Source organism: Lagenorhynchus albirostris, chromosome 15 (genome assembly GCF_949774975.1).
Source record: "Lagenorhynchus albirostris chromosome 15, mLagAlb1.1, whole genome shotgun sequence".
In the NCBI taxonomy this organism is placed as follows: domain Eukaryota; kingdom Metazoa; phylum Chordata; class Mammalia; order Artiodactyla; family Delphinidae; genus Lagenorhynchus; species Lagenorhynchus albirostris.
Window position 1 is genome coordinate 57,984,464 of NC_083109.1, and position 25,956 is coordinate 58,010,419.

The 25,956-nt window shown below is 35.4% G+C and overlaps 1 protein-coding gene and 1 long non-coding RNA gene across 5 annotated transcripts in view; one reads left to right on the forward strand and one right to left on the reverse strand.

Moving 5' to 3' along the window:
- LOC132506521 (uncharacterized) overlaps positions 1–25,956 on the reverse strand; it is a 97,491-nt gene that overhangs the window by 41,091 nt on the left and 30,444 nt on the right. The gene's annotated exons all lie outside the window — the stretch shown is intronic.
- ATF7IP2 (activating transcription factor 7 interacting protein 2) overlaps positions 1–25,956 on the forward strand; it is an 87,499-nt gene that overhangs the window by 31,036 nt on the left and 30,507 nt on the right. For all 4 annotated transcript variants that reach the window (XM_060125248.1, XM_060125250.1, XM_060125249.1 and 1 more), the window contains exons 7-9: positions 17,582–17,652; positions 18,757–18,818; positions 19,258–19,324. In XM_060125248.1, the coding sequence (XP_059981231.1) occupies positions 17,582–17,652; positions 18,757–18,818; positions 19,258–19,324 (200 nt within the window). The remainder of the gene's footprint in view (positions 1–17,581; positions 17,653–18,756; positions 18,819–19,257; positions 19,325–25,956) is intronic.

Consider the following 25,956-nt stretch of genomic DNA (forward strand, 5'->3'; position numbering starts at 1 on the left):
ATGTAGGATTTTATAAAATACATGTTTATGATTAAAAAAAAATTCTTGGCAAACTTGGGATAGGAGGTACCTTCCTTAATTTGATAAAGAGTATCTATAAAAACCCTAAAATCTGATAGTGAAATATTGGAAATATTCCCTTTGAGATAAAAATAGAAGGATGCCTGCTGTTACCACTTTAAGGTTATACTGGATATCTTAGCTAATGCAAAAATCAGAAAAACAAAAGAAAGAAAAATATAAAAGATTCAAAAAGAAGAAACAATAAATATTATTACTATTCCTAGATGATTGGGGGTATATATGTAGGAAATCCAAAGGAATTTACAGATAAATTATTAGGATTAATAAGAGTTTAGCAAGATTGCTAAACTCAAACATATAAGAAATCAATTGTATTCCTATAAGATATAAAAAATTCGGAAATGAAAATTTTTTAAACATATTATAGTATTAAATGTATCAAGTACCTAGAAATACAATTAACGAGGCATGTAATAACTGAAGAAAATTTCGAAACTTTGAGATATTGAAGAAGAATTCATGGGAGAAACGTACTATGTTTATGGTTTGGACAATACAGTATTAAAAATGCTTTTACTTTTGTTCAAATTAATTTATAGAGGACAGTTTCAGTCAGTTTCCCAGTGTGTAATTTTATGGAACTTGACAAGCTGATTTCATTCGAAAATGTATATATAAATGCAATGGGTTAAGAGGCCAAGATACCCTTTAAGTAGAGAAACAGAATGGAAGGAGTTTGCCATCAGATGTCAGGACATTATGAAACTGCAGTAATTAGGATAATGTGATATTGGCAAGTGCTAGACAACAGAGCTGTGTAACAGAGAGTCTGGAAACCTATACCTATAATGTATTATGTGATTTGTGTTGGAGATTGTATGGCAGATCAATTGGGAAATGATTGACTTTAGTAAATTCATATTGCTGTTCATATTGTGAGAAATATAAAAGAAATTGGATCCCTGAGTCCAATTCCTGTACATCAATCTCAAGTGAATTAAGGAACTAAATATCTAAAGGAAAATTATGAAGCTTTTAGAAGGTAACATAAAATGTCTTCATGAACTTCGGATAAGGAAAGATATCTTCAGACACAAATACCCTTACCATAAAAGAAAAAAAAAGATCAATTTTACCACATTAAAATTAGAAACTTCTTTTCTCAAAAGGCACTATAAAGATAGTGAGAAGACAGGCCATCAAGTGGGAGAAGATACTTGCAGCACATATAACCTATAGAGGACTAGTACCCAGAATATATATAAAGAACTTCAACAGATCAATGAGTAAAAGCCAGATAATGCAAAAGAAAAATGGGCAAAAGACTTGTACATCTACTTCACAAAAGAGGAATTCCAAATGGCAAATAAACATATGAAAAGGTGCTCATCTTCACTAGTAATCAGGGAAATGCAAATTAAAACCACAATGAGATACCATTTCATATCAGGTAAGGAAAAGTAAAACATTTTAAAATCTGACAATACCAGGTATTGGTGAGGTTTTGAAATAAAAGGAATTGGTTTTAGTTAATATTTTGTTGGGTGAGTAAATTGGTATAGTATTTTAGAAAAAATTTGGCATTATCTAGAAATATTGAAGATCTGAATATCCTTTGACCTAGCGGTCCTATCCCTTGGTATATACCCTAGCTAGAGACATGTTCACATGTGCAATAGGACATATCTAGAGGAATGTTTATTAGCAGCATTTTCCATAATAGCCAAAAACCAGGAGGAAAAAAAGTCCATCTACAGCTGAAAAGAAAAATAATTGCTGTAAGTCCATACAGTAGAATTTTGTACATTAATGAAAGTGAAGGAACTACAGTCACATGTAACAGTATGTTACTCCCACAAAAAACATTACTGAAAGGCAGACACAAGGAATAGTATGATTCCATTCAAATGAAGTTCAGAAATAGCCAGCAAAAAGTACATTATTTATGAATTCAAAGCTAGATGGTAAATCTAAAGAGTAAAACAAGGGGATTAGTACCACAAATGCTATTTATGGAGGAGATTTATGATTCAGGATGGAGGCACGTGGGTTTCTGAAGTGCTGATAATTTAAAATGTATTTATCTGGGGCTTCCCTGGTGGCACAGTGGTTGAGGGTCTGCCTGCCGATGCAGGGGACACGGGTTCGTGACCCAGTCTGGGAAGATCCCGGGAAGATCCCACATGCTGCGGAGTGGCTGGGCCCGTGAGCCATGGCCGCTGGGCCTGTGCGTTCGGAGCCTGTGCTCCGCGGTGGGAGAGGCCACAGCAGTGAGAGGCCCCCGTACCACAAAAAAAAAAAAAAAAGGTTAAAATGTGTTTATCTGAGTAGTGGCTACATGGATGCTAGCTTTATAATTATTTATTAAGCTGAATATGTATTTTTAATCCAATTTGAAAATAATTATTAATTGGAAATTTTAGATTATGTTTAATGTAATCTTACTGATATATGTGGGCTCATAACTATAATCTTAATACTTGTTTTCTATTTGTTACATTATTTTATGGTCCTTTTCCCTTATCTGTGTCTGTTTTTTTCTCTATTTATTTTAGCCTTCTTTTGGATTTCTTTTTCCCATTCCCCATTACCTCATTAATTATACATCTTTCATTGTACCTTTTGAAGTTATCCTAAAGATCATGATATGGATTCTTGAGTCTAACATTAGAGTCTAATATGAATTGCTACTTTTACCATTTTATAGGCAATGCTTGACCTTAGAACACTTTTAACTCCATTTAGTGCTCCCTCCCATTGTTTGTTTCATGCATTTAAGTTTTACATTATTTTAAATCTCATAAGACAATATCATTACTTTGTACAGTCATTCACTTAGAGTTACCCAAATACAGTTGTTGACTCTTGAACAACAAGGGTTTGAACTACTCGAGTCCACTCGTATACATGGATTTTTTTTCAATAAATATAGTACCTATAAACAAATAATTTCTTTTTCACATTTTCTTTTCATTTTTGATGTCTAATGTTTGTAATACATATAACATCTATGGTATTTATATCATTAGGACAATATTGATATAGGTACTGACAGACGATTCATCTTGTAAACAGACAACATAAACTTATAGTATCAATAAATAGAGGACACTACTGCAACTGTATTTTCCTTATGATTTTCTTAATATTTTTTTCTACCTTTATTGTAAGAACACAGTATATAATATATATAACATACAAAGTATGTGTTAATCGACTGTTTATGTTAACAGTAAGCCTTCTAGTCAACAGTAGGCTATTACTAGTTTGGGGGTGAGTCGAAAGTTATACTTGGATTTTCTGATGCCTTCATTGTGCAAGGGTCAAGTGTATTTACCCTTTCTGTTGCTCTTTATTTCTTCCTGTATTTCCATCTGGGATAATTTTTCATCTGCCTGAAGAATTCCATTTATTATTTATTTTAAAAATTCTGCTCAGGATAAACTTTGTTTTTATTTGTCTGGAAATAACTTCATTTTGTCTTTATTTTTATTTATTTATTTTTTTTTTGCGCTGTACGCGGGCCTCTCACTGTTGTGGCCTTTCCCGTTGCGGAGTACAGGCTCCGGACGCACAGGCTCAGCAGCCATGGCTCACGGGCCCAGCCGCTCCGCAGCATGTGGGATCTTCCCAGACCGGGACACGAACCCGCGTCCCCTGCATCGGCAGGCGGACTCTCAACCACTGCGCCACCAGGGAAGCCCTTGTCTTTATTTTTAAAGGATATTTCAACATAGGTATTGAATTATAGGTTGGCAGTTATTTTTAGCACTTTCAAGATGTCATTACATTGTTTTCTGACTTCTATAATTTCTGTTGAAAAGTTAGATATCCATCTTCTTGTTCCTTCTTTGAGGATGGTGTCTATTTGTCTAGCTGCTTTCAAGATAGTCTATATATTTTTGGTTTTCATCAGTATATTCTATGATGCTGGCGGTGGGGGGGATTAATTTATCCTAATTGGGGCTCATAGTTTTTCTTGAATCTGTGACTTCATATCTTTCATTATCTTTGGAAAATTCTTGGCTATTATCTTTTTAGATATTGCTTCTGCACCATTCTGTCTCTTCTTCCCTTCTGGTATTCCAATTATACTCTTCTGTGTACACTCCATCTATTTTGTTCTCCATGCTTTTGTCTGGATATTTGCTACAATTTTCTAGTTTATTCTCTCTTTAGCTGTATCCAAGTGGCTGTTAAACTCAGGTATTTAGTTCTTAGTTTCAGTTTTTTTAATTTTCCCGTCTCCTCTTTTCATTGGATCTATTTTCTCTCCATTATTATAACTCTAGAGAAATCCAGGAGGCTTTATAATTGTTTCTTCTGATACCCCAAGTGTTGAAGGAATTAGTGCCACTACTAACTTTCTATGTCTATAGTCATGGTTCGATTTAGAAGTTTAAGCATTTTCTTTTTAGAATGTGAAGAAAATGGGAAAGGCAGTAACAGCTGAGCTGAAGAAGCTCATAGAAGAGAAGGCCTGTGGACCAGAACACATATTTGATGAAGGAACTTGCTTAAATAGAAAGAAAAGGCTTTCATATGCAATCTTTTCCAAAGAGGAAAAGTAAGCATCAAGGTCTAAGGCACCCAAGAACAGACCACTTCACCAGTGTTGATGGAATGCATTAATATTGTCTGAAAAATAAGTCTTGCATTGAATTTCATGTGAAGAAATGTTTACAGAGATACAAAGGAGAAAAAAGTAGTTACCAGCCATAGTATTATAAGAAATTTTCCACTGTTTTTCATGTGCTCCTTCCTACTCATTATTAACACTTGTTTAATCTCACGTTTATGACATATCCCTCTTTAACAGATCAGGAAACCAAGTTTCCTGTCCCCCAAACACTGAGCTAGTAAATGGCAGAGCCAGGATTTAGACCTAGACAGTTTTGTCTCCAGATCCCATTATTGAACTATGTACTACATTATAACGTTACCTGGAGAATTTTAATTACTGATTTTAGACACAGAAGTTTTTCTCCAAGGTAGAATACAAGTAGAAAAATAGGTGCATCTAGAAGACCACGAAAATCATCAGTGTCCTCAGTTTTCCTCCCAGATACGGTTCATTAAAAAAAGAGCCATCATTGGAAGCAGTCAGTGGAACAGTTTCATGAAAGTTACGTATCATTAAATGCTCGTGGAATTCCAATCTTTAGTGTGTAGATGTATAAATGAATTTCTCAGGATAAGCATTAGCAGCTTTACATACATACATACACAGACACATAATTTTTAAAATAAAGTTAATTGACCTATAATACCTACTGAAAACTGCACAAACAGTAAATGTATAGTTTGGTGAATTTTGACAAAGTAAACACATTTTGGAATTATCACCCAGATCAAAAAACAACACCAATGGCATCTGTTCTGCCTCATGCCAATCACAAGTCCCACCCCTACCACACTGACTTAAGTAAACATCATCCTAACCTCTAACACCATAAGTTGTTTTCGTTTACTTTTCCCCTTTATATAAATGGAATCATACTCAATGAACTCTTTGGTGTCTTGCCTCTTTTGCCCAACTTTATGTGTTAAGAGATTCATCCATGCTGTTGCTTAGCAACAATAATTTGATCATTCTCATTGCTATATAATGTCCATCATATGAATATACCACAGCTTATTCCATTCACAACTGTTGATGGACATCTGAGTTGTTTGCAGATTGGGGAAATTATGATTAGTGCTGCTATGAACATTCCTTTACGTGTTTGTTGGTGAATATACACAGGTAAATTTCTGTTGGACCTTTGACTGGAAGTGGAATTGGTAGGTCATAGGGTATGTGTATTTTCAGGTTTAATAGATACTACTAAATACCAAAGAAGTTGTATCAAGTTACACTCCCAATGAGAGTATATGAGTTTTTTCTTATTCTATATCCTTGCCAACACTTGGTATTATCTGCCTTTTTCACTTTAGCCACACTGGTATGTTTATAGCATCACATACAGGCATGCCTTGTTTCTTTGTGCTTTGCTTTATTTTGCTTCACAGATATTGTGGTTTTTTACAAATTGAAGGTTTATGGCAACCCTGCGTCAATTCTGTTGGCACCATTTTTCCAATAGCATTTGCTCACTTTGTGTCACAGTTTGGCAATTCTCACAATATTTTTTTTTCCTCACAATATTTCAGACTTTTCCATTATGATTTGTCATGGTGATCTGTGATTAGTGATCTTTGATGTCACTATTGTACTTTTTGGGGGTTGCCACAAACCACACCCGTATAAGACAGCAACTTAATAAATGTGTGCATTCTGACTGCTCCACTGACGTCATCTGTCTCCTTTCCTCAGGCCTCCCTACTCCCTGAGACATAACAATATTGAAATTAGGCCAGTTAATAACCTTACAATGGTCTCTAAATGTTTAAGTGAAAGAAGACCTACATGTCTCTCACTTTAAGTCAAAAGCTAGAAATTAAGCTTAGTGAGGAGGGCATGTTGAAAGCTGAGACAGGCCAAAAGCTAGGCCTTTTGCACCAAATAGTTAGCCAAGTTGTGAATGCAAAGGAAAAGTTCTTGAAGGAAATTAAAAGTGCTACTCCAGAACACGTGAATGATAAGAAAGCGAAATAGCCTTATTATTGATATAGAGAAAGTTTAAGGTCAAATCAGCCACAGCATTCCCTTAAGCCAAAGCTTAATCCAGAGCAAGGCTCTAACTCTTCAATTCTGTGAAGGCTTAGAGTGATGAGGAGGAAGCTGCAGAAAAAAAAGTTTGCAGAGGTTGGTTCATGAGGTTTAAGGTAAGAAGCCATCTCTATAACATAAAAGTGCAATGTAACGCAGCAAATACTGATGTAGAAGCTGCAGCAAGCTATTCAGAAGATCTACCAAAGATAATTAATGAAAGTGGTTACATCAAACAAAAGATTTTCAGTGTAGAAGAAAGAACCTTAAATAGCAAGAATATACCATCTAGGACTTTCATAGCTACATAGAAGTCAATACCTGGCTTCAAACTTCAAAGAACAGGCTGACTCTCTTTTTGAGGGCTAGTGCAGCTGGTGACTTTTAGGTTGAAGCCAGTACTCATTTACCATTCCAAAAATCTTAGGGCCCTTAAGAATTATGCTAAATCTGCTTTGCCTGTGCTATATAAGTAGAACAACAATGCCTGGCTGACAGCATATCCAGGCTTGAATTACTGAATATTTTACTCAACTGAATGTTTGAGACCTACTGCTCAGAAAAAAGATTCCTCTCAAAATTTACTGCTCAAAGGGGACTTCCCTGGTGGTGCAGTGGTTAAGAATCCGCCTGCCAGTGCAGGGGACACGGGTTCAATCCCTGGTCTGGGAAGATCCCACATGCTGTGGAGCATCTAAGCTCGTGTCCCACAACTACTGAAGCCCGCGTGCCTAGAGCCCAGAGCCCGTGCTCCGCAATAGAAGAAGCCACCGAAATGAGAAGACTACACACCACAATGAAGAGTAGCCCCTGCTCACCACAACTAGAGAAAGCCCACGCACAGCAACAAAGACCCAATGCAGCCAAAAATAAATAAATTTATTTTTAAAAAAAATTTACTGCTCATTGACAATGCACCTGGCCACCCAAGAACTCTGATGGAGATATACAATGAGATTATTGTTGTTTTCATGCCTGCTAACACAACATCCTTTCTGCAGCCCATGGGTCAAGTAATTTCAACTTTCAAGCTTATTATTTTAAGTACTTTGTAAAGCTGTTGCTGCCATAGATAGTGATTCCTTCAATGGATCTGAGCAAAGTAATTTGAAAACCTTCTGGAAAGGATTCACCATTCTAGATACATTAAGAACATTCATGGTTCATGGCAAGAGGTCAAAAGATCAACATTAACAGAAGTTTGGAAGAGGTTTACTCTAACCTTCATGGATGACTTTGAGAGGTTCAAGACTTCAGTGGAGGAAGTAACTGCAGATGTAGAAATAGCAAGAGAACTAGAATTAGAAGTGGAGCCTGAAGGTGACTGAATTGCTGTAATCTCATGATAAACTTTAACGGATGAGCAAAGAAAGTGGTTTCTTGAGATGGAATCTATTCTTGATGAAGATCCTGTGAAGACTGTTGAAGTGACGACAGAGGATTTAGAACATTACATAAACTTAGTTGATAAAGCAGTGGTTGGGTTTAAGAAGATTGACTCAAACTTTGAAAGAAGTTTTACTGTGGGTAAAATGCTATCAAACAGCATTGCATGCTTCAGAAAACCAATCACTTGTGAAAGGATGAGTTAATTCATGCAGCAAATTTCATTGTTTTATTTTAAGAAATTGCCAGAGCCACCCCAGCCGTCAGCAACCACCACCCTGATCAGTCAGCAGCCATCAGCATCAACACAAGACCATCCAGCAACAAAAAGATTACAACTTACTGAAGGCTTAGATGATGGTTAGCATTTTTTAGCAATGAAATATTTTAAAATTAAGGTATGTATTGTTTTTTTAGACATAATGCTATTGCACACTTAATAGACTATAATATACAGCACACTATAGTATAGTAAACATAACTTTTATATGCACTGGGAAATTAAAAAATTCAAGTGATTCACTTTATTGAGATATTCGCTTAATATTGTTGTGGTCTGGAATCAAACCCGCAATATCTCTAAGGTATGCCTGTATTCGTTTTAATTTGTTTCCTTCTAATAATGAAATTAAGCACTTTTTTTATATTTGTTAGTCATTTGGATATCTTCTTTCATAAAGTTTCTCTAAGACTTTTGCATGTTTTTCTTTTGAGTTGCCTGTCTTAAGTTTTTTATCAGATATATTGACAACAAGTATCTTTTCCCATTCCAAGTCTTTCCACTTTCATAATAGTGCCTTTATATGTATTGACTCTTCTTAATTTCAGTGTAGTCTTTTTTTTCATAGATTATGCTTTTTTGATGAATGTTCCATCTGGTTTTGACTATTTTCCCATCTTTCCTCAGTATTCTTAAAACTATTCATCATAGTTTTGGGGGTTTTTTTGTTTTGTTTTGTTTTGTTTTGTTTTGTGGTATGTGGGCCTCTCACTGTTGTGGCCTCTCCCATTGTGGAGCACAGGCTCCGGATGCACAGGCTCAACGGCCATGGCTCATGGGCCCAGCCACTCCGCAGCATGTGGGATCTTCCCGGACAGGGGCACGAACCCGTGTCTCCTGCATCGGCAGGTGGACTCTCAACCACTGCGCCACCAGGGAAGCCCAGTTTTTTTTTATGTCCTTGTTTTATAACTCCAGTACCTCAATCATCTGTACATATGTTTTTATTGTTTTTCTCTGTTTCTAGTCATTTGATTCTGTCTGTTAGTGTGCTTGATAGTTTCTGAAGAATTGGTGAGGCTCTGAATAATATCTTTCTATAGACGAGATTTATTCTGTTCTCTGGCAGGTAGAGTAGGGGCTGGTCACCTAATCTGCTAAGGTAATGGTATAAATTCAGGCCTGTTGTTATTTTGGTAAGTCTCCTATATCTACTTCACTCTGGCTTTTAAGATGTAGCCCTTAGTGGATTCCAGCTGAAAGCTTGGAGTGTTCACCAGGGCCTCTCCGCCTCGGTGGCTTCTAAATCTTTACCTTTACCTCCTCAGCCCAAAATTCCAATGAGATTGCCAAAAATTTCACTCTGATTTTTAGTCTTTCTGCTTAATGTCTTAGACTCCTTAATAACATTATATTTGATATACTGTAGCAGCAAATAAAGATATTTAAAACATTAGAAATATAGAAATATTAAATGAAGAATTTTGAGATTGATAAGAGATTTTGACTATAGTATAATGAAAAGAGTTGCTTATAGTTGTAGTTAAGCAACAAAATAAATACAGCTATTAGTCTTTCATCCACTATATGACATTATTGAATACTAGTAGAAAAAAGTATATACAAAATAAACTTTGTAAGCTGTGTTAAAGGCCAAAAATGAGTAGAAGAGTAAAATATTATTGATAAAATTTAGATCTGAACTTTTTTGTTGTTAATTGAACTTAGAAATAATAGCTTTTGTCAGAATCTTTTATTGATAAATTTGATATGGAAAAAATTATTGAATTTGTTTAAAAGTGCACATGAAAAACAGTTGATTTCACAAAATGGAAATCAGTGTGTGGGAAATGTATCCTTCTGCTCATGAAGTATTAACTGCACAAGAATTGTTCTTTTGCTGTAAACAAATGGAAAACTAGACTAAAGAAAAGAAATTGTGTTTAGACATTGTTCAACAGGGAGCACACAATTATGATCCCTGTGAGAAAAGAAACAAAAGAAATGCACCCTACCATTGTGCCAGTTCTGCCTGGAGGCATTCCCCAAGTTGAAAAGCAGGGGTGGGAGGAGCCCAAACAGCCTGCTGGTCTTGGTGCATTTAGATCAGATATTGGAGAATATGAATTATCTAGAATTTGTGAGGCAAAGCAAGAGAGGTAATTGCATAAAGGTAGAGCTCTGGAGATCTGCAAAGGGAACCCCTTGAATCATTGGCTGAATACAGATCTATATGTGCAAAGCATGAAACTACAAGAGGCTGGGGCAAGAACCACTGAAAAGAAGAAGGCCATACATTTTTTGGAGGTTGCACAGGGCTGGGAACATTTTGCTTTCTCACTGGCTGTAGTGAAGAGACTTAGCATGCACCAACAGGTAGAGTCCTTGGATGGGTATAGCTGTAGTGAGGCTAAATTAATTCTGGACTAAAAGACTCCAGTGGACCTACCCCAGAAAGCTAAAAGGACTCAAAGGAGTCAGAACTAATCATGGGTAATTTAACTGTATGCCAGAACAAAGTCCAACACTCTGATAGAATGAAACATCATCCAACAGTGTGAATTTAACAATGTCTGACATCTAATAAAAACTTACCAAGCATGCAAAATATGAAAAGTAACCCATAACAAGGAGAAAACCAAAATGATAGAAACAGAATTAATATGGTTGTTGGACTTAGCAGACAACATAAAATAGCAATTATCAGTATATTATTCATATCTAACAACATAGAGGAGAATGTCAACGTGATAGAAATGGAAGATGTAAAAAAAAAGACCCAAATTGTACTTCTAGAGATGAGAAAGACAATAAAGTGAAAAGTACATTGGATAGGATTAATAACAGAATAATTACTGGCTTTTTAAAAATCAGTGAAATACCAGAAACTGTTCAGACAAAAGCATGGGGAGAAAACAGGCTAACAAAAAAATGAACAGAGCATCAGAGACTTGTAGAACAGTATCAAGTAGTCTAATATATGTATATATCATTGAAGTCATCACTAGGCAGGGGGGCAGGAAAATATATCTAAAATTTGTCCAATTCTAAACCCATAAATAGAAAGGAAGAAAGAAAGGTTAACAAAGCTAAGCAGAAGCATAAAGGAAAAACACGTCATAACCAGACTGCTAAAAATCAATGGTGACAAAATCTTAAAAGCAGCCAGAGAGAAAAGACACATTACATAGAAAGGAACAAAAAATAAGATGGGAATTCTCACTGTAAACTATTCAAACTTTAGAGATGTCGAAAAGGAGACATCTCTAAAGTACTGAAATGGAGAGACATCTCTAAATCATTAAAAGAGGAACTGTCTACAGTTTCTACAGTTCTACACTCAGTGAAAATATCTTTCAGATGTGTACAAGAAAATGGACTTTTTCATACTCAAAAAAAGTGAAAGAATACATCAGCAGCAAAATTGCACTACAGGGAATGCTAAAGGAGTTTCTTCAGGTAGAAGGAAAATAATATCAGATGGAAATTTGGATCTATACAAAGGTAAAGTTACGAAGCGTGCTGGAAATTATAAATATGTGGATAAATATAAAATATTTTATTGTTTCTATATAGGGTATATATGTGTGTATATATCACACTGTTCCTTTGTACTATGTGGTGTGTATATATATGTTATAATACTGGTTGTCTGTAGTATTTCTGTGTACAGGCAACAAACAGTTGGAATTTTAAATTAATACCATTTACAGTAATATCAGAGTATGATATTCATAGGGGTAAATTACCAAAATACATATAAGACCTAACTCCAAAACAAGATTTCTGGTCCAGCCTGTAAGGTGTCATCACTCCATACTAACAAGTAAAAGCTGAATAGACTGAAAAAAACCATTCTTCTTTGATCCACCAGAGAAGTAAGGTCATAGAGCAAACTACTGACACCCAATTTGGAGACAGAAACAGGCGGAAACAGAATCAAAACGCCCTGGAAGTGGAGCAAAAACCTCCGTGGCAACCACTGCTGGGGTAGGGAAACCTAAATTGTAATTGCTGGAGGCTCAGAGTAAATAAATCTCAGAGATAAAAACCCCAAGGGGGGGGGGTCCAGGTAAGGGAGGGGCACAATTTTGTGAGTTTTACCTCTAGAGCTCTACTGATCTTTGCAGTGAATATTGAAGAAAAATCCTCTCATGCTTCCAGCAGGGGGCAAGATAAAAAGAAGCTTTTGAAATACACCAGAGCACTCTGTTCTTAACAAGGCCTGCCATCAGGAGAAAGTATTACCAGAGATTAACCTACCTGGAGGAAAGGAAATATCTAATACCTACTCCCTCCAGCCTTCCACATGGAGGAAGAGAAATACCCAACTCTAGCCCCCTCTAGCCATCCTGTCCCACCTAAGAGGGGTATGGAGACTGGGCTGCATTAGTGAATTTCATACTCTAGGGGCACAGGCTCATTAAAAGACTGAGACCTACTCATAGGACTAGTAGAATGCTTCCCCTTCCCCCACATTTTACCACTACATTACTAAAGGCATGTTTACCATAGTTCCTTTTACCCAGTACATCATGTCTACCTTTCAACAAAAAGTTACATATTAAAAACATATTATAAAAAAAAGACATTAAAAACCAGAAAACACAATTTGAAGAGACTGAGCAAGCATCAGAACCAGAGTCAGATATGGCAGGAATGTTCAAATTACTAGACCAGGAATTTTTTTAAACTATGATTAATGTGCTTTAATGGAAAAAGTAGACAAAATGCAAGAACTGTTAGGTAATGTAAGAAGAGAGATGGAAATTCTAAGAAAAAGAAATGGTTGAGATCAAAACTACTAACAGAATGAGGAAAGCCTTTGATGGGCTCATTAGTAGAATAGACATGGCTGAGGAAAGAATCACCAACCTTAAGAATATGACAATAGAAACTTCCAAAATGGAAAAGCAAAGAGAAAATAAAAGACAAAAACAACCCAGAATATCCAAAAACTTAGGACAACTACAAAGGGAGTTATATATGCATAATGGGAATTCCAGGAAGAAAAAAGAAAGGAACAAAAGCAATATTTGAAGTAACTGTGACTAAGAATTTCTCCCAAATTCATGTTAGACACCAAGCCACAGATCCAGGAAGCTCAGAGAATACTAAGCAGGATAAATACCTAAAAGAGTACACCTAGACATATCATATTGAAACTTCAGAAAATCAAAGCTAAAATCTTGAAAGAAGCCAAGGAAAAACACCATACGTGTAGAGGAGCAAAGGTAAGACTTACATTCAACTTCTCCTTAGAAACTATGCAAACAAGAAGAAAGTAGAGTGAAATATTTAAAGTGTTGCGAGAACAAAACTTACCAACCCAAAATTCTTTACAGTGTGAAATTATCTTTCAAAGGTGAAGGAAAAAGACTTTCTCAGGCAAACAAAAATTTAGGGTATTAGTTGCCAGTAGATCTGCCTTGCAGGAAATGTTAAAAATTCTTCACGGAGAAGGAAAATAGTATGTCAGAAAATCAGATCTACATAAAGAAAAGGAAGATCATCAGAGAAGGAATGAGTGAAGATAAAATAGAATGTTTTATCTTTCTTATTATTAATTGATTTAACTGACAAGAGTTTGTTCAAATTAATAGCAACAATGTATTTGATTATGTATGCTTGTGTGTGTGTGTGTGTGTGTGTGTGTGCATGCTGCATTCACGCACTTATATATAAGTGAAATGAATGGCAGCAATGATTGAAAAGGAACAGGAAAGAGGAATTAGGAATATTTTGTTATTATAAGGTACTTGTACTACTTGTGAAGCAGTATAGTATTATTTGACAATTGACTTGGATTAGTTGTCAATGTGTATTGCAAACTCTGGGGCAACCACTAAATACAGAAGTGTAGTTTGCTAAGAAGGGAGAGAAAATGGAATCATATAAAATGTAGTTTTATTCATAACTGCCAAAACTTGGAAGCAACCAGGATGCCCTTCAGTAAGTGAATGGGTAAACAAATGTGGTATAGGGTTGGCCAAAGTTTCCATTGGTTTCTAAGTAAAAATAAAAGAAACATTTTTCATATTCACCAAGAACTTTGTTGAACAACATATTCACCATTTTGTTCCACTACCTTCTGACATTTTTCAGGCAACTTCATAATTCCATCTTCCCAAAACTTGTTACCTTTTTGAGCAAAGAACTGTTCCAGGTGCCTTTTACAGTCTTCCAGGGAATTGAAATTTTTTCCATTAAGAGAATTTTGTAAAGAGTGAAATAAATGGAAATCCAAAGGTGCAAAGTCTGGTGAATACAGCAGATGAATCAGAACTTCCCAGCCAAGCTGTAACAGTTTTTGCCTGGTCATCAAAGAAACATGTGGACTTGGGTTACCCTGATGGAAGATTATGCATTTTCTGTTGACTAATTCCGGATGCTTTTCATTGAGTGCTGCTTTCTTTTGGTCTAATTGGAAGCAGTACTTGTTGGAATTGTTTGGTTTTCCAGAAGGAGCTCACAATAGAGGACTCCCTTCCAATCCTACCGTATACACATCATCACATTCTTTGGTTGAAGACTGGCCTTTGGTGTGGTTGGTCGTGGTTCATTTCACTTGCCCCACGATCCCTTCCATCCACATTGTTGTACAGTATCCACTTTTCATCACCCGTCACAATTTGTTTTTAAAATGGAATGTTTTCATTATGTTTCAGTAGAGAATCGCACGTGGAAATGCGGTCAAGAAGTTTTTTTTTGCTTAACTTATGTGGAACCCAAACATCAAGGCGATTAACATAACCAAGCTGGTGCAAATGATTTTCAACGCTTGATATATTTTGAGTGTGTCAGCTATCTCTTGCCTGGCATAATATTAATTGTTCTCAATTAATGTCTTGATTTGATCTCTATCAACTTCAACTGGTCTACCCAACCGTGGAGCATCGTGCAGCAAGAAAATCTCCAGCACGAAAGTTTGCAAACCACTTTTGACGTGTTCGATCAGTCATAGCACCTTCTCCATACACTGCACAAATCTTTTTTTGCATTTCAGTTGCAAATAATAAAGCATAATGTGCCGAAAATGTTGCTTTTTTCTTCCATCAATATCAAAATGGCTTCACATAAATTTACCAATTTTGATAAGTTTTTTTAAATGCATGCTGATATGGCAGCTGACACAATACAATCTAACAAAATTGTTTTGAATGAAGTTAAAGACATCTAAGCACTACTAGATCCATGTTACGGGAAAAACCGAACAAACGTTTTGGCCAACCCAGTACATTCAGGCAATGGAATACTGTTTAGTGCTAAAAAAAAAATGATCTATCAAGCTATGAAAAGACATGGAGGAAACTTAAATGCATATTATTAAGGGAAAGAAGCCAATCTGAGAAGGCTGTATACTGTATGATTTCAACTATATGACATTCTAGAAAAGGCAAAACTGTGGAAATAGTAAAAAGATCAAATGTTGCCAGAGGTTGGTGGGGAGAGATGAATAGGCAGAGCACTGGGGATTTTTAGGGCAGTGAAACTATTTTTTATTATACTGTAATGGTGGCTACATGTCATTATATACTTGTCAGAATCCACAGAATATCCTAACACTAAGAGTGAATGTTATTGTAAACTATGAAGTTTGGGGGTAATGATGTTAACGTAGTTTCATCAGTTGTAACAGCAGTACCCACTGGCAAAGGATTGTGTGGGAGGTTGTGTGTGGGAGGGATAGGGGGTATATGGGAAAACGCTGTAGTCAATTTTGCTGTAAACCTAAAGCTGCTGTAAAAAAAAACCCCAGTTAATAATTTTTAAAAGTACAAAATATTGCTGTGAAAAATTAATGGAAATATAAATATATGGTGAGATATGCCATAAATATATGGTGAGATATGCCATGTTTACAAATCAGAAAATTCATTGTTAATATCACTTCACCCAAATTGTTTTGTATATTTAATGCACCCTTAAACAAAATCATGGCATCCTTTTCTGTAGAAAGTAACAAACTGATCATAAAGTTGTATGAAATGCAAAAGACCTAGAAGGTGAAAACAGTGTTATAAGAGAACAACGTTGGAAGACATACACTACCTGAGTTCAAGACTTACTATAAAGCTATAGTAATTAAGAGAATGGTGTTGGCATAAGGATAGAAATATAAATCAATGGACAAATTAGAGAGTATCTATAGAGTCCATTGGTTTTCAGCGAAGATGCCAAGGTAATTTAATGGGGAAGAGAGAGTTGTTTCAACAACTGTTGCTGGAATAACCAGAGGGGAAAAGTGAACCTCAACTCTTACACCATACACAAAAATAACTTGAAATGGATCATAGGCCAAATACAAAGGCTAAAAATTAAAAACATCTATGAGAAAATGGTACAACCCTGTGTGTAGAAAATTCATGTAGCAAATTAAATGGGCTTACTGAAATTTGTGTCAAGGTTTTCTTAACAAAAATTCTGATTTTAAATGTCACATTCAAAAAAGTGGAGTCGGGGTCAAATGGGAGCAAAAGACAGTCTCATGACTCAGAATATTCTGTAACCATAATCAGCATCCTTTATCATCATTGCATAGTAAATATTGCTACTATAGTGATATAGAGTAGTGGCAGAATTAATTTTTTAATATCTTTATTTTTTATAGTTCTACATCAGTAACAAGGTTTTAATCAGTTTCTTTTATACATTGTTTCATTTTCAAGAAGGCAAGTATATGTGCTAGAGTGACTTTTGTATATTTTGTACATTTATATATGTTGAATACTTATAGTTCATACATTTGGATTTATTGTAAATGGATTTCTATTAAGTTTTTTTTAATAAATTTATTTATTTTGGCTGCATTGGGTCTTTTGCTGCTGTGCGCGGGCTTTCTCTAGTTGCGGCGAGTGGGGGCTACTCTTCGTTGCAGTGCATGGGCTTCCCATTGCAGTAGCTTCTCTTGTTGTGGAGCACAGGCTCTAGGTGCGCAGGCTTCAGTAGTTGTGGCACATGGGCTTAGTTACTCCGTGGCATGTGGAATCTTCCCGGACCAGGGCTCGAACCTGTGTCCCCTGCATTGGCAGGTGGATTCTTAACCACTGCACCACCAGGGAAGCCCTCTACTGTTAAGGGTCTATGTTTATTGTATATCATGAACTTCCGGTCATATAAATAATTGGCTATACACAGGGTTTCTTGGGTACTTGGTTTTATCATTTTCATTCCACATCCTCCCCATTGTTAGATTACAACATATCAGTTATGAAATGTTAAATTAGAAGAATTAAAACCATTGATTGCACATCTCAGCATAATCACGTTTATTTTATTTATTTATTTATTTATTTCAGTAAAGATGATATCATGTTGATTTCTGTGGAAAGTCCTAATTTGACAACTCCAATTACATCAGATCCAACAGGTATCTTAAAATATGACCTAGCAAATCAGAAAGCCTCAAATCAGTATTTGTTTAAAATAGAGAATTGAATATTATCTTTTAATAAAATAAAAGTTTTAATTCTACTCTCAAAAATGTTTAATTTATATCTGTGATTAATATTACCTGAATAAATCAGTGATTGCTTAATAAAATTGAGGTTTCTTGTTAACTTTGTGTTTATCAATTTATGGCCTTTTGTTTCTTTACTGTGTTTAATGGCTTTGTAAATTATAAAACTACTTAACCTTTCATATCCGTTATTTGTACTTGTTTACTGTGGTCTTGTTGCTGATAGTGATGGTTTATTTTTTGTTTGTCTTTTGTTTTATCGAGTTATAGTCTACTAGTTTGTCTAATCTTTAGTATCTTTGATTTTTTTAAACTTTTATAAATAATACTTCTGTTACTCTTTAGAGTTTCTCATTACACTTAATGTAAAAATCTTTAACCTTAGATTTCCAATAAATTTCCTTTCCCTTAAAATAGCTATCTTTTTTGCCTCATAATTTCTCCTTCAAAATTCCCCATTTCCTTTTCATTTTTAATATACATTAGAGACTTTAATTTGCATCTTAATTTCAGAAAGCTTTGTCTGCACTTATATAGCTACTTAATTGCCACTATGATTTGGGCTGTTAACATTGTAAATCAGATAGTTAAGGGATATTAAGCATTTATCTGAGGCTTTTACTGGTTCTGTGAAGAATCCTCCTCAGCCATCTCAGGTGGTCTAGTCTAAAGATACTATGAATAAAAAATGTGTAAATTTCCAAGTTATTTCCTCAAATGCTATAGTGGTTTACAGATAGATACTCAAAAAAGAGTTACTAATATAGCTGTAAAGTTAGAGAAGGAAAAAATCTTTTGAACCAAAATTAGAGTTTGCTTTTTTTGGACTGGTTCATTGGTCTTTGGAATAAGTAAAGTCGATTGAGTTACATTTTTGAGTTACAACCATGATTATATAATGGTTAAGTAGCATCCCCATTATTATTGTTTCAGCATTCACATATTATAAAGTCCATAAATATTTAATAGTTAATAAACTTGTCAAATGTTCATATTTTAATAATTTTCTTTCAGATACTGGAAAAATTACATCAGGAAATTCTAACAATTCACTTGATGCTGAAACTGAAGCTATGGTAGGTATTAAATATTGTCTCTGAATATTGTTTATTTGAATACGTTAGTTCTAGGAACTTTAGTGTTGCTACATGTTGGATGACTCATCTTTGTCATTCATTCTTTGGGAGATTCATTCTCTGAGAAATTAATGTCTCCTAGTTAGCGTGACCAGGTTTCAGTCCAGCTTAAACATTAAAAAGCAAACAGCTAATGGTAAACATATTTCACAACCATATTTATTACCAAATTAACTCATTTAGACTCTGCTTAGTTATATTCACAGAAACCATATAGTATTTCACGAGCTTCTCTTTCATAGTAGAGTTAAATTAAGCTGTAAGACTTATAGAATGTTCAATCTCTAGCTTCTAAATAGTAATTTTAAATGATATGTGTTTTATTTTTTAAAAACATTTTCTGTTGAGGCAAAATCTTATTTTTTTAACAACTTTTCAGGCTAAAGAGAAGAAACTTGATTCTGTGATTGATCTAACGAAAGAAGGCCTGTCACACTGCAACACAGGTAAAGGATTTGTCTTTTTCAAGAAAGAGGGAAGGGTAACAACTCAAAATACATTTGACCCATTTATGAAGTTTTTTTGTGTGTGTTAATGTGTGTATTTAGTAGCTCTATGCAGTTTTATCACGTGTGTAGATTTATGTAACTGCCACCACACTCAAATTATACAACTGTTCTATCATTACAAGGTTCCCTCATGCTATCCCTTTATAGGATTTTTTTAAGAGTTTGTTCCCAGTCCCTAAACCCTGGCAACCACTAATCTGTTCCTCACTATTATAATTATATGTTGTTTCATGGATGTTATATAAATGTGATGTAATATGTATCCTTCTGATACTGGCTTCTTTCCCTTAGCTTAATTTCCCCCAAGGGTCATCCAAGTTGTTTAGTAACTATTCCTTTTTATTGCTGACTAGCATTCCATGGTGTGGATGTGTAATGGTTTATCCATTCACTCACTGAAAGACATCTGGGTTGCTTGGGACTATTAGAAATCTCTTTTCTACCTGTGAGACACACTTTTTTCCTTAACCATAGCAATACTGGCTGTGAGAGGATGCTAGGGCATAACATGAAAAGGCAGAGGGAGAGTGACAGCAGTGCCCTCTTTCTCAGATTTAAACAAAAAGAAGTAAAATAGAGTCTTCTGGGGCTGGTAATCAATCATAAGGTTTCATCTCTTAATTGCACTTGAATGTTTATGGTACTCTTGATGAAATATTTGATTCCACTTATTAGCATTAGTAAATTAATATTTAAAAATGGAGATTACTACAGGAACTATATAGTCCAGTTCATTCTCTGATCTCAACTGTGGATCCAAACAAAGGTTGGAACCATTGGAATCTTTAGGCACCCCATGATAGAATCAAAAAACCCTTCAGTTTCCAATTTCATGAAGATTAGAATGAATTAAAAAATGAAATTGGAGTCCATAATGAAGTATCATTAATGATTAACAATTTTAACATTAATATTAACAATTAAGATTACTAAATATTTTTTAAAGTACACGATACAGTATTCGAGTTGCAGTAAAATAAAAACATAGATTCATTCAGTGCTTGATAAAATAAGTTATACCTGTAACGGGGTTGAGGGGGGATTCACTTTGAAATCGAGCAGTTGGAAAGATAAATCATGCCAATTCATGATGCTAACTCATGATAATGTGAATGTGAATCTGTCTTGTAAAATGTTCAGTTCTGAATAAGGGTATAGTTAGTTAGTCAGATGAAACTTGGACCATTTCTCATATTCCCAGGCTTGATGAATGGTATCACCAACTCATCCAGTTTCTCAAGCCGGAAGTAAGAGTCACTTTTGACTCATAGATATGCCTCATTCCACTGTGTAGTCAGCTTTCAAGCTCATCAGTTGTCTCCCGAAAAGCTAACAGATGTAGTCCATATATTTCCTTATTTCAGAATTCTATCATCTGTAGTCTATTGCCATAACTTAATAACTAATATTTCTGTCCTAACTTACTGCTTTTAATGAATCTTCTAAGTTGCCACTAAAATTTTATTTCCTGTATCCAAATCTGGTTATGTTTTTGTCTTTAGGATAAAATCCAAATTCTTTAACAAGATATACAAAATTCTTAATGACTTAAACCCTGAAAATGTTTCTAGATTTATCTTCTACAGATTCCTTACCTCTTCTTTGATGGCTTCTCAGTAGGTAGTGCTTCTTCTCTCCTTGCCATCACCACATATCCTGTTCTCTTTGCCAGGAGTGCTCTCCCCTCTGTACCTCCCCAGGCTTGTCTGATGACCCCACTTCTCATCCTTCAATATTCAGTTTAGACACTTGTGACAAACTGTTCTGGCAGAAATTGTCATCTTTGCTCTCCTTACCCTTGGTATTTTGCGCATGCCTATATTATACCTTTATTTCATTGTTTCTGTACATATCTGTTTTCCTAAAAGGACTTGAAATTCGTTTCAGCAGCATTAATGTTTTTATTAATCTGTATGTTTTCATCTTTTTAGCACAGTGCTTGGCACACAACATACGTTCCAAAAAAAAAGGGTTGAATTAATGCAGATTTTCCACTAAATAGTTTTAAAAGAAATGTAAGTTTATATACTGTGAATAGGAGTGTAAATTAATCTTTCTGGAAGACATTCTGTCAATATCAAAACTTTACAAATATGCAAGCCTTGTGACTCAATTCTTTGAATAGTTACCTGAAGAAAATAAAGTATAGGGGAATACGAAAATGTTCATTGCAGTGCTATTCATGAAATATAAAACTTTGGAAACCCTTAAAGTTCTAGGAATAAGGAATTAATTACAAAAATTAGATTTATATGGTACAACCATATTCAACCATTAAAAATAATGTTGAGGAAGTATATGTATTGATGTAAACATGTTAATAATATAACAAGAGAAAAAAGTTATAAAAGTATATATGTAGAGTCATGGTGGAGTAAGTGGGCTCAGACTTAACTTTTCTTCAGTAAACAAGTAGAAAACTAAACAAGATATAAGAAAAAATTTTTTAGATATTGCAGTACAGGACTGCAGTCCCTGAGAGAAGGGAAATGCATGAGATGAGCCCTATGGGCTGCCCCAGCTTTCTTCCTAGATTGTGGTGCACTGATGGAGATCCCAAGCAGAGAATGTCTGTCTTGCTGAGGTAAAGAGAGATTGGCATTCAGAGAGGCTGAGGCAACTGGAATGAGGGGAAGAGTACTATCAGATGAGGAAGGCACTTGGAGAAAGAGCTCCAAGAGGTTAGCATAGGAGTCCTTTTGAGTCTTTGCGGAAATATTAAGTCACACATGCAGAGTGAAATTGCATGAGTCTGGGCAGAGAATGACCAAGGACCTTTACACTAAACAATTTCCAGAGCTCAAACAGCAGCGGGAAATGTTTCAGGTCTGACCAGCCATTGTGGTAGATTCTTACTGAATATACGTGTGTAAACTCATCTTAGAGCAAAGGCAACTCTAGCATTGCCCTAATAAAACCAAACTCAGAATTCAACTCACAACCATGTAAAATTCATAATATCCATCATCCAATTTTAAAAAGTCACTCGAGATATGAGGAAGAAAAATGGAATCCATAACCAGGAGAAAAATCAGTCAAAAGAAACAAACTTAGAAATGACAGTTGACAGAATTAACAGACAAGGACCTTAAAAGAACTGACAGAAGTACACTCAGAGATTTAAAGGAAAACATGAACATAATAAGAGAAATAAAAGATATAAAAGAGAACCAAATGAAATAAAAATACTTGAAGTTCAGTGAATGGAATAAATATTATTATATTAATAAATATTAATTAATTAAATGTTAATAAATATATTTAATAAATATTATTAAACACCAGAGAAAGAAAAACAAATTGGTATACTGGAAGAAATAGTACATGACTGTATAATTTGGAAAGAAACTATACAAATTAAAGAAAGAATATGAAAAGAAAAGAAAAAAGACTGGGAAAAAGGAATCAGACCTTTAGTAAACTGTGGGACAATATCAAGTGGTCTAACATACATGTATGGTCAAAAGTTTTACAAATTTAATGAAAAGTACAAGCCCACCATAACCAAGAACTTCAGTACTCTGCAGGCAGGATAAATACAAAGAAAACCACATCGAGGAACATCATAATCAGTTCCTGAAAACCAGTGATTAACAGCAACAACTTTAGAGCAATCAGAAAGACACCATATATATAAGATATATAGGGAAGAACAAAGAATGCACAGTTATCTCAATTGGAACTATGCAAAACAAATCAAATGGCATTATTAAAAGGCTGGGGGAAAATAATTGTCAACCTAGAATTCTATATCCAGCTAATATAACTTACAAACATGAAAGCAAAATTAAGACTTCTGTTTATTAAGATAAACAAAAGTTGTTGCCAGCAGACCTTCACTGTCAAAAATAAAGGAAGTTCTTCAAGCAAAGGGAAAATATAAGATGGAAAGTGGATCTACACAGAGGAATGTAACAGTATGTTTTGGAGTTTATAATTTATGTAGAAGCTAATGTATGCCAACAGTAGTGTGAAAGATGGTCAGAGGAATGGAAGTATGCTGGCTGTAAGGGTGTTACATTGTGCGTAGTATAATGTTATTTGAAGATAGACTATACGTTATTAAAGATACTAGATACATACATACAGCAGTGCCTAGAGCAATATTTTTTTAAGTGCAAGTATGGCTGATAGACCAATAGTGGAGGTAGAATGGAATTTTTAAAATACTCAATCCAAGAGAAGGTGCAAAGAACAAATGACACTAAATAGAGAACAAATTACAGGATGGTAGATTTAAACCCAACCATACTGATAGTTAGAATAAGTATAGAGGGTCTAAACACTCCATTAAAAAGCACACATTGTTGGACTGGGTAACAAAACAAGACCCAACTATGTGACAACTACATGATGTATGTTAAATATAAATATATGGATAGGTTAAAATTAAAGGGACGTAAGAAGATAAGCCATGCAAAAACATACAAACAGGGCTTCCCTGGTGGCGCAGTGGTTGAGGGTCCGCCTGCCGATTCAGGGGACACGGGTTCGTGCCCTGGTCCGGGAAGATCCCACATGCTATGGAGTGGCTGGGCCCGTGAGCCATGGCCGCTGAGCCTGCGCGTCCGGAGCCTGTGCTCCGCAGCGGGAGGGGCCACAACAGTGAGGGGCCCGCGTACCGCAAAAAACAAAAAGAAGCATACAAACACTAATCATAAGAAAGCTAGAGTGACTATATTATTATCAGATAGACTTCAGAACAAGGAATATTACCAGGGATAAAGAAGGCTGTTTCGTAACAGTAAAGCAATCATTTCATCAGAAAGACACACTAAACCTACGTTTATGCATATAATAGTAGAACTTCAAAATTCCTGATATAAAAACTGATCGGACTGAAATTATAAGTAGACAATTATAATTGGAGGTTCCAACACTGCCTTCTCAGTAATTGATATAATATGTGGTCAGTAAAATTTTGGAAGCCTGGGCAATACTATCAACTAACTTAACCTACTTGACATTTATAGAACGCTCAAACCCAGCCACAAAAGAATACACATTCATTTTAAGTGCATATGAAACATATCAGGTTCTGGACCACAAAACTAGTCTCAGTATATGTAAAAGTTTAGAGAACATACTCTGTATGATTACAGATACAATTAAATTAGTAATAGAAAGCTAGTTGGGAAATCCCTAGATATTTGGAAGCTAAAGATTACATTTCTAGATAACCCATGAGTCAAAGAAGAAATCAAAAGGAAGGTTTAAAAATATTTTGAACTGGGGCTTCTCTGGTGGCGCAGTGGTTGAGAGTCTGCCTGCCGATGCAGGGGACATGGGTTCGTGCCCTGGTCCAGGAAGATCCCACATGCCGTGGAGTGGCTGGGCCTGTGAGCCATGGCCGCTGAGCCTGCGTGTCCGGAGCCTGTGCTCCACAACGGGAGAGGCCACAGCAGTGAGAGGCCCGCATACCGCAAAAAAAAAAAAAAAATTTGAACTGAATGAAAATGAAAACACAGCATATCAAAATCTGAGGAATGCAGCTGAAGCAGTGCTTAGAAGGAAATTGCTAGCATTAAATGTTTATAGTAGGAAAAATGGAAAGTCTAAAATGAATAATCTAAGATTCTACATTAAAAAGAGCAAATTAAACCCAAAGCAAGTAGATGACACTTAACTAGAGAAGATATGGGGATGGCAAATAAACACAAGACATCCTCAACATTGTTATTCATTAGGGAAGTTAAGACCACAATGAGATACCACAACACATCCACTAAAATGGCTAAAATGAAAACAACTGAAAATATATAAAGTGTTGGTGAGGATGTGGAGTTACCTGGAATTCTCATGTTTTGCTGGTAGGAGTGTAAAATGGTGAAATCACTTTGGAAGTGGTCTGGCAGTTTCTCAAAACATTAGCTATACTCTTAGCAAATGACACTATTATTCCACCTTTAGGTATTTATCCAAGACAAATGAAAACCTACATCTACCCAAAGACTTTTACACAAATGTTCATAGCAAGTTATTCATAATAGCACTGAACTATAAACAGTCCAAATGTCCATCAATAGATAAATAGGTTGTGGCATATCTATCTCTACATTTAAGTACTACTTACTCAACAATAAAAATGAACAAAATATTATTATATGCAACAACATTGATGAATCTCAGAAACAAAATGTTGGGCAAAAGAATTGTACATACTGTGTGATTTGCTTTATGTCAAATTCTAGAAAAGGCCAATCTATAGTGACAACAGACCTGTGATTTCATGGGGCCAGCGGTGAGAGGGATTGAGAATGTTACCAAGACCAAGTTCATACTGCTCGCTGCACAACAGGCCAATAAATCAAGAGATGAATTGTTGGGTCAAGGAATGGCGACAGCAAACCGAGAAGATGGTGGACTAGTGTCCCAAAGAACCATCTTCTCCGAATTAGAATTCAGGCTTCTTTTATACTAAAAGAGGAAGGGTGTGTGGTTGGTTGCTACAAACGTCTTGGGGCTGGAATCCTTTGTTCTTGGCAGCTAGCTGTCCAGTAGGTCATTTCACAATGTTGCTATAAACTTCCAACAAGACAAATGTTATTCTCTGTTCTACAACTTTTTAC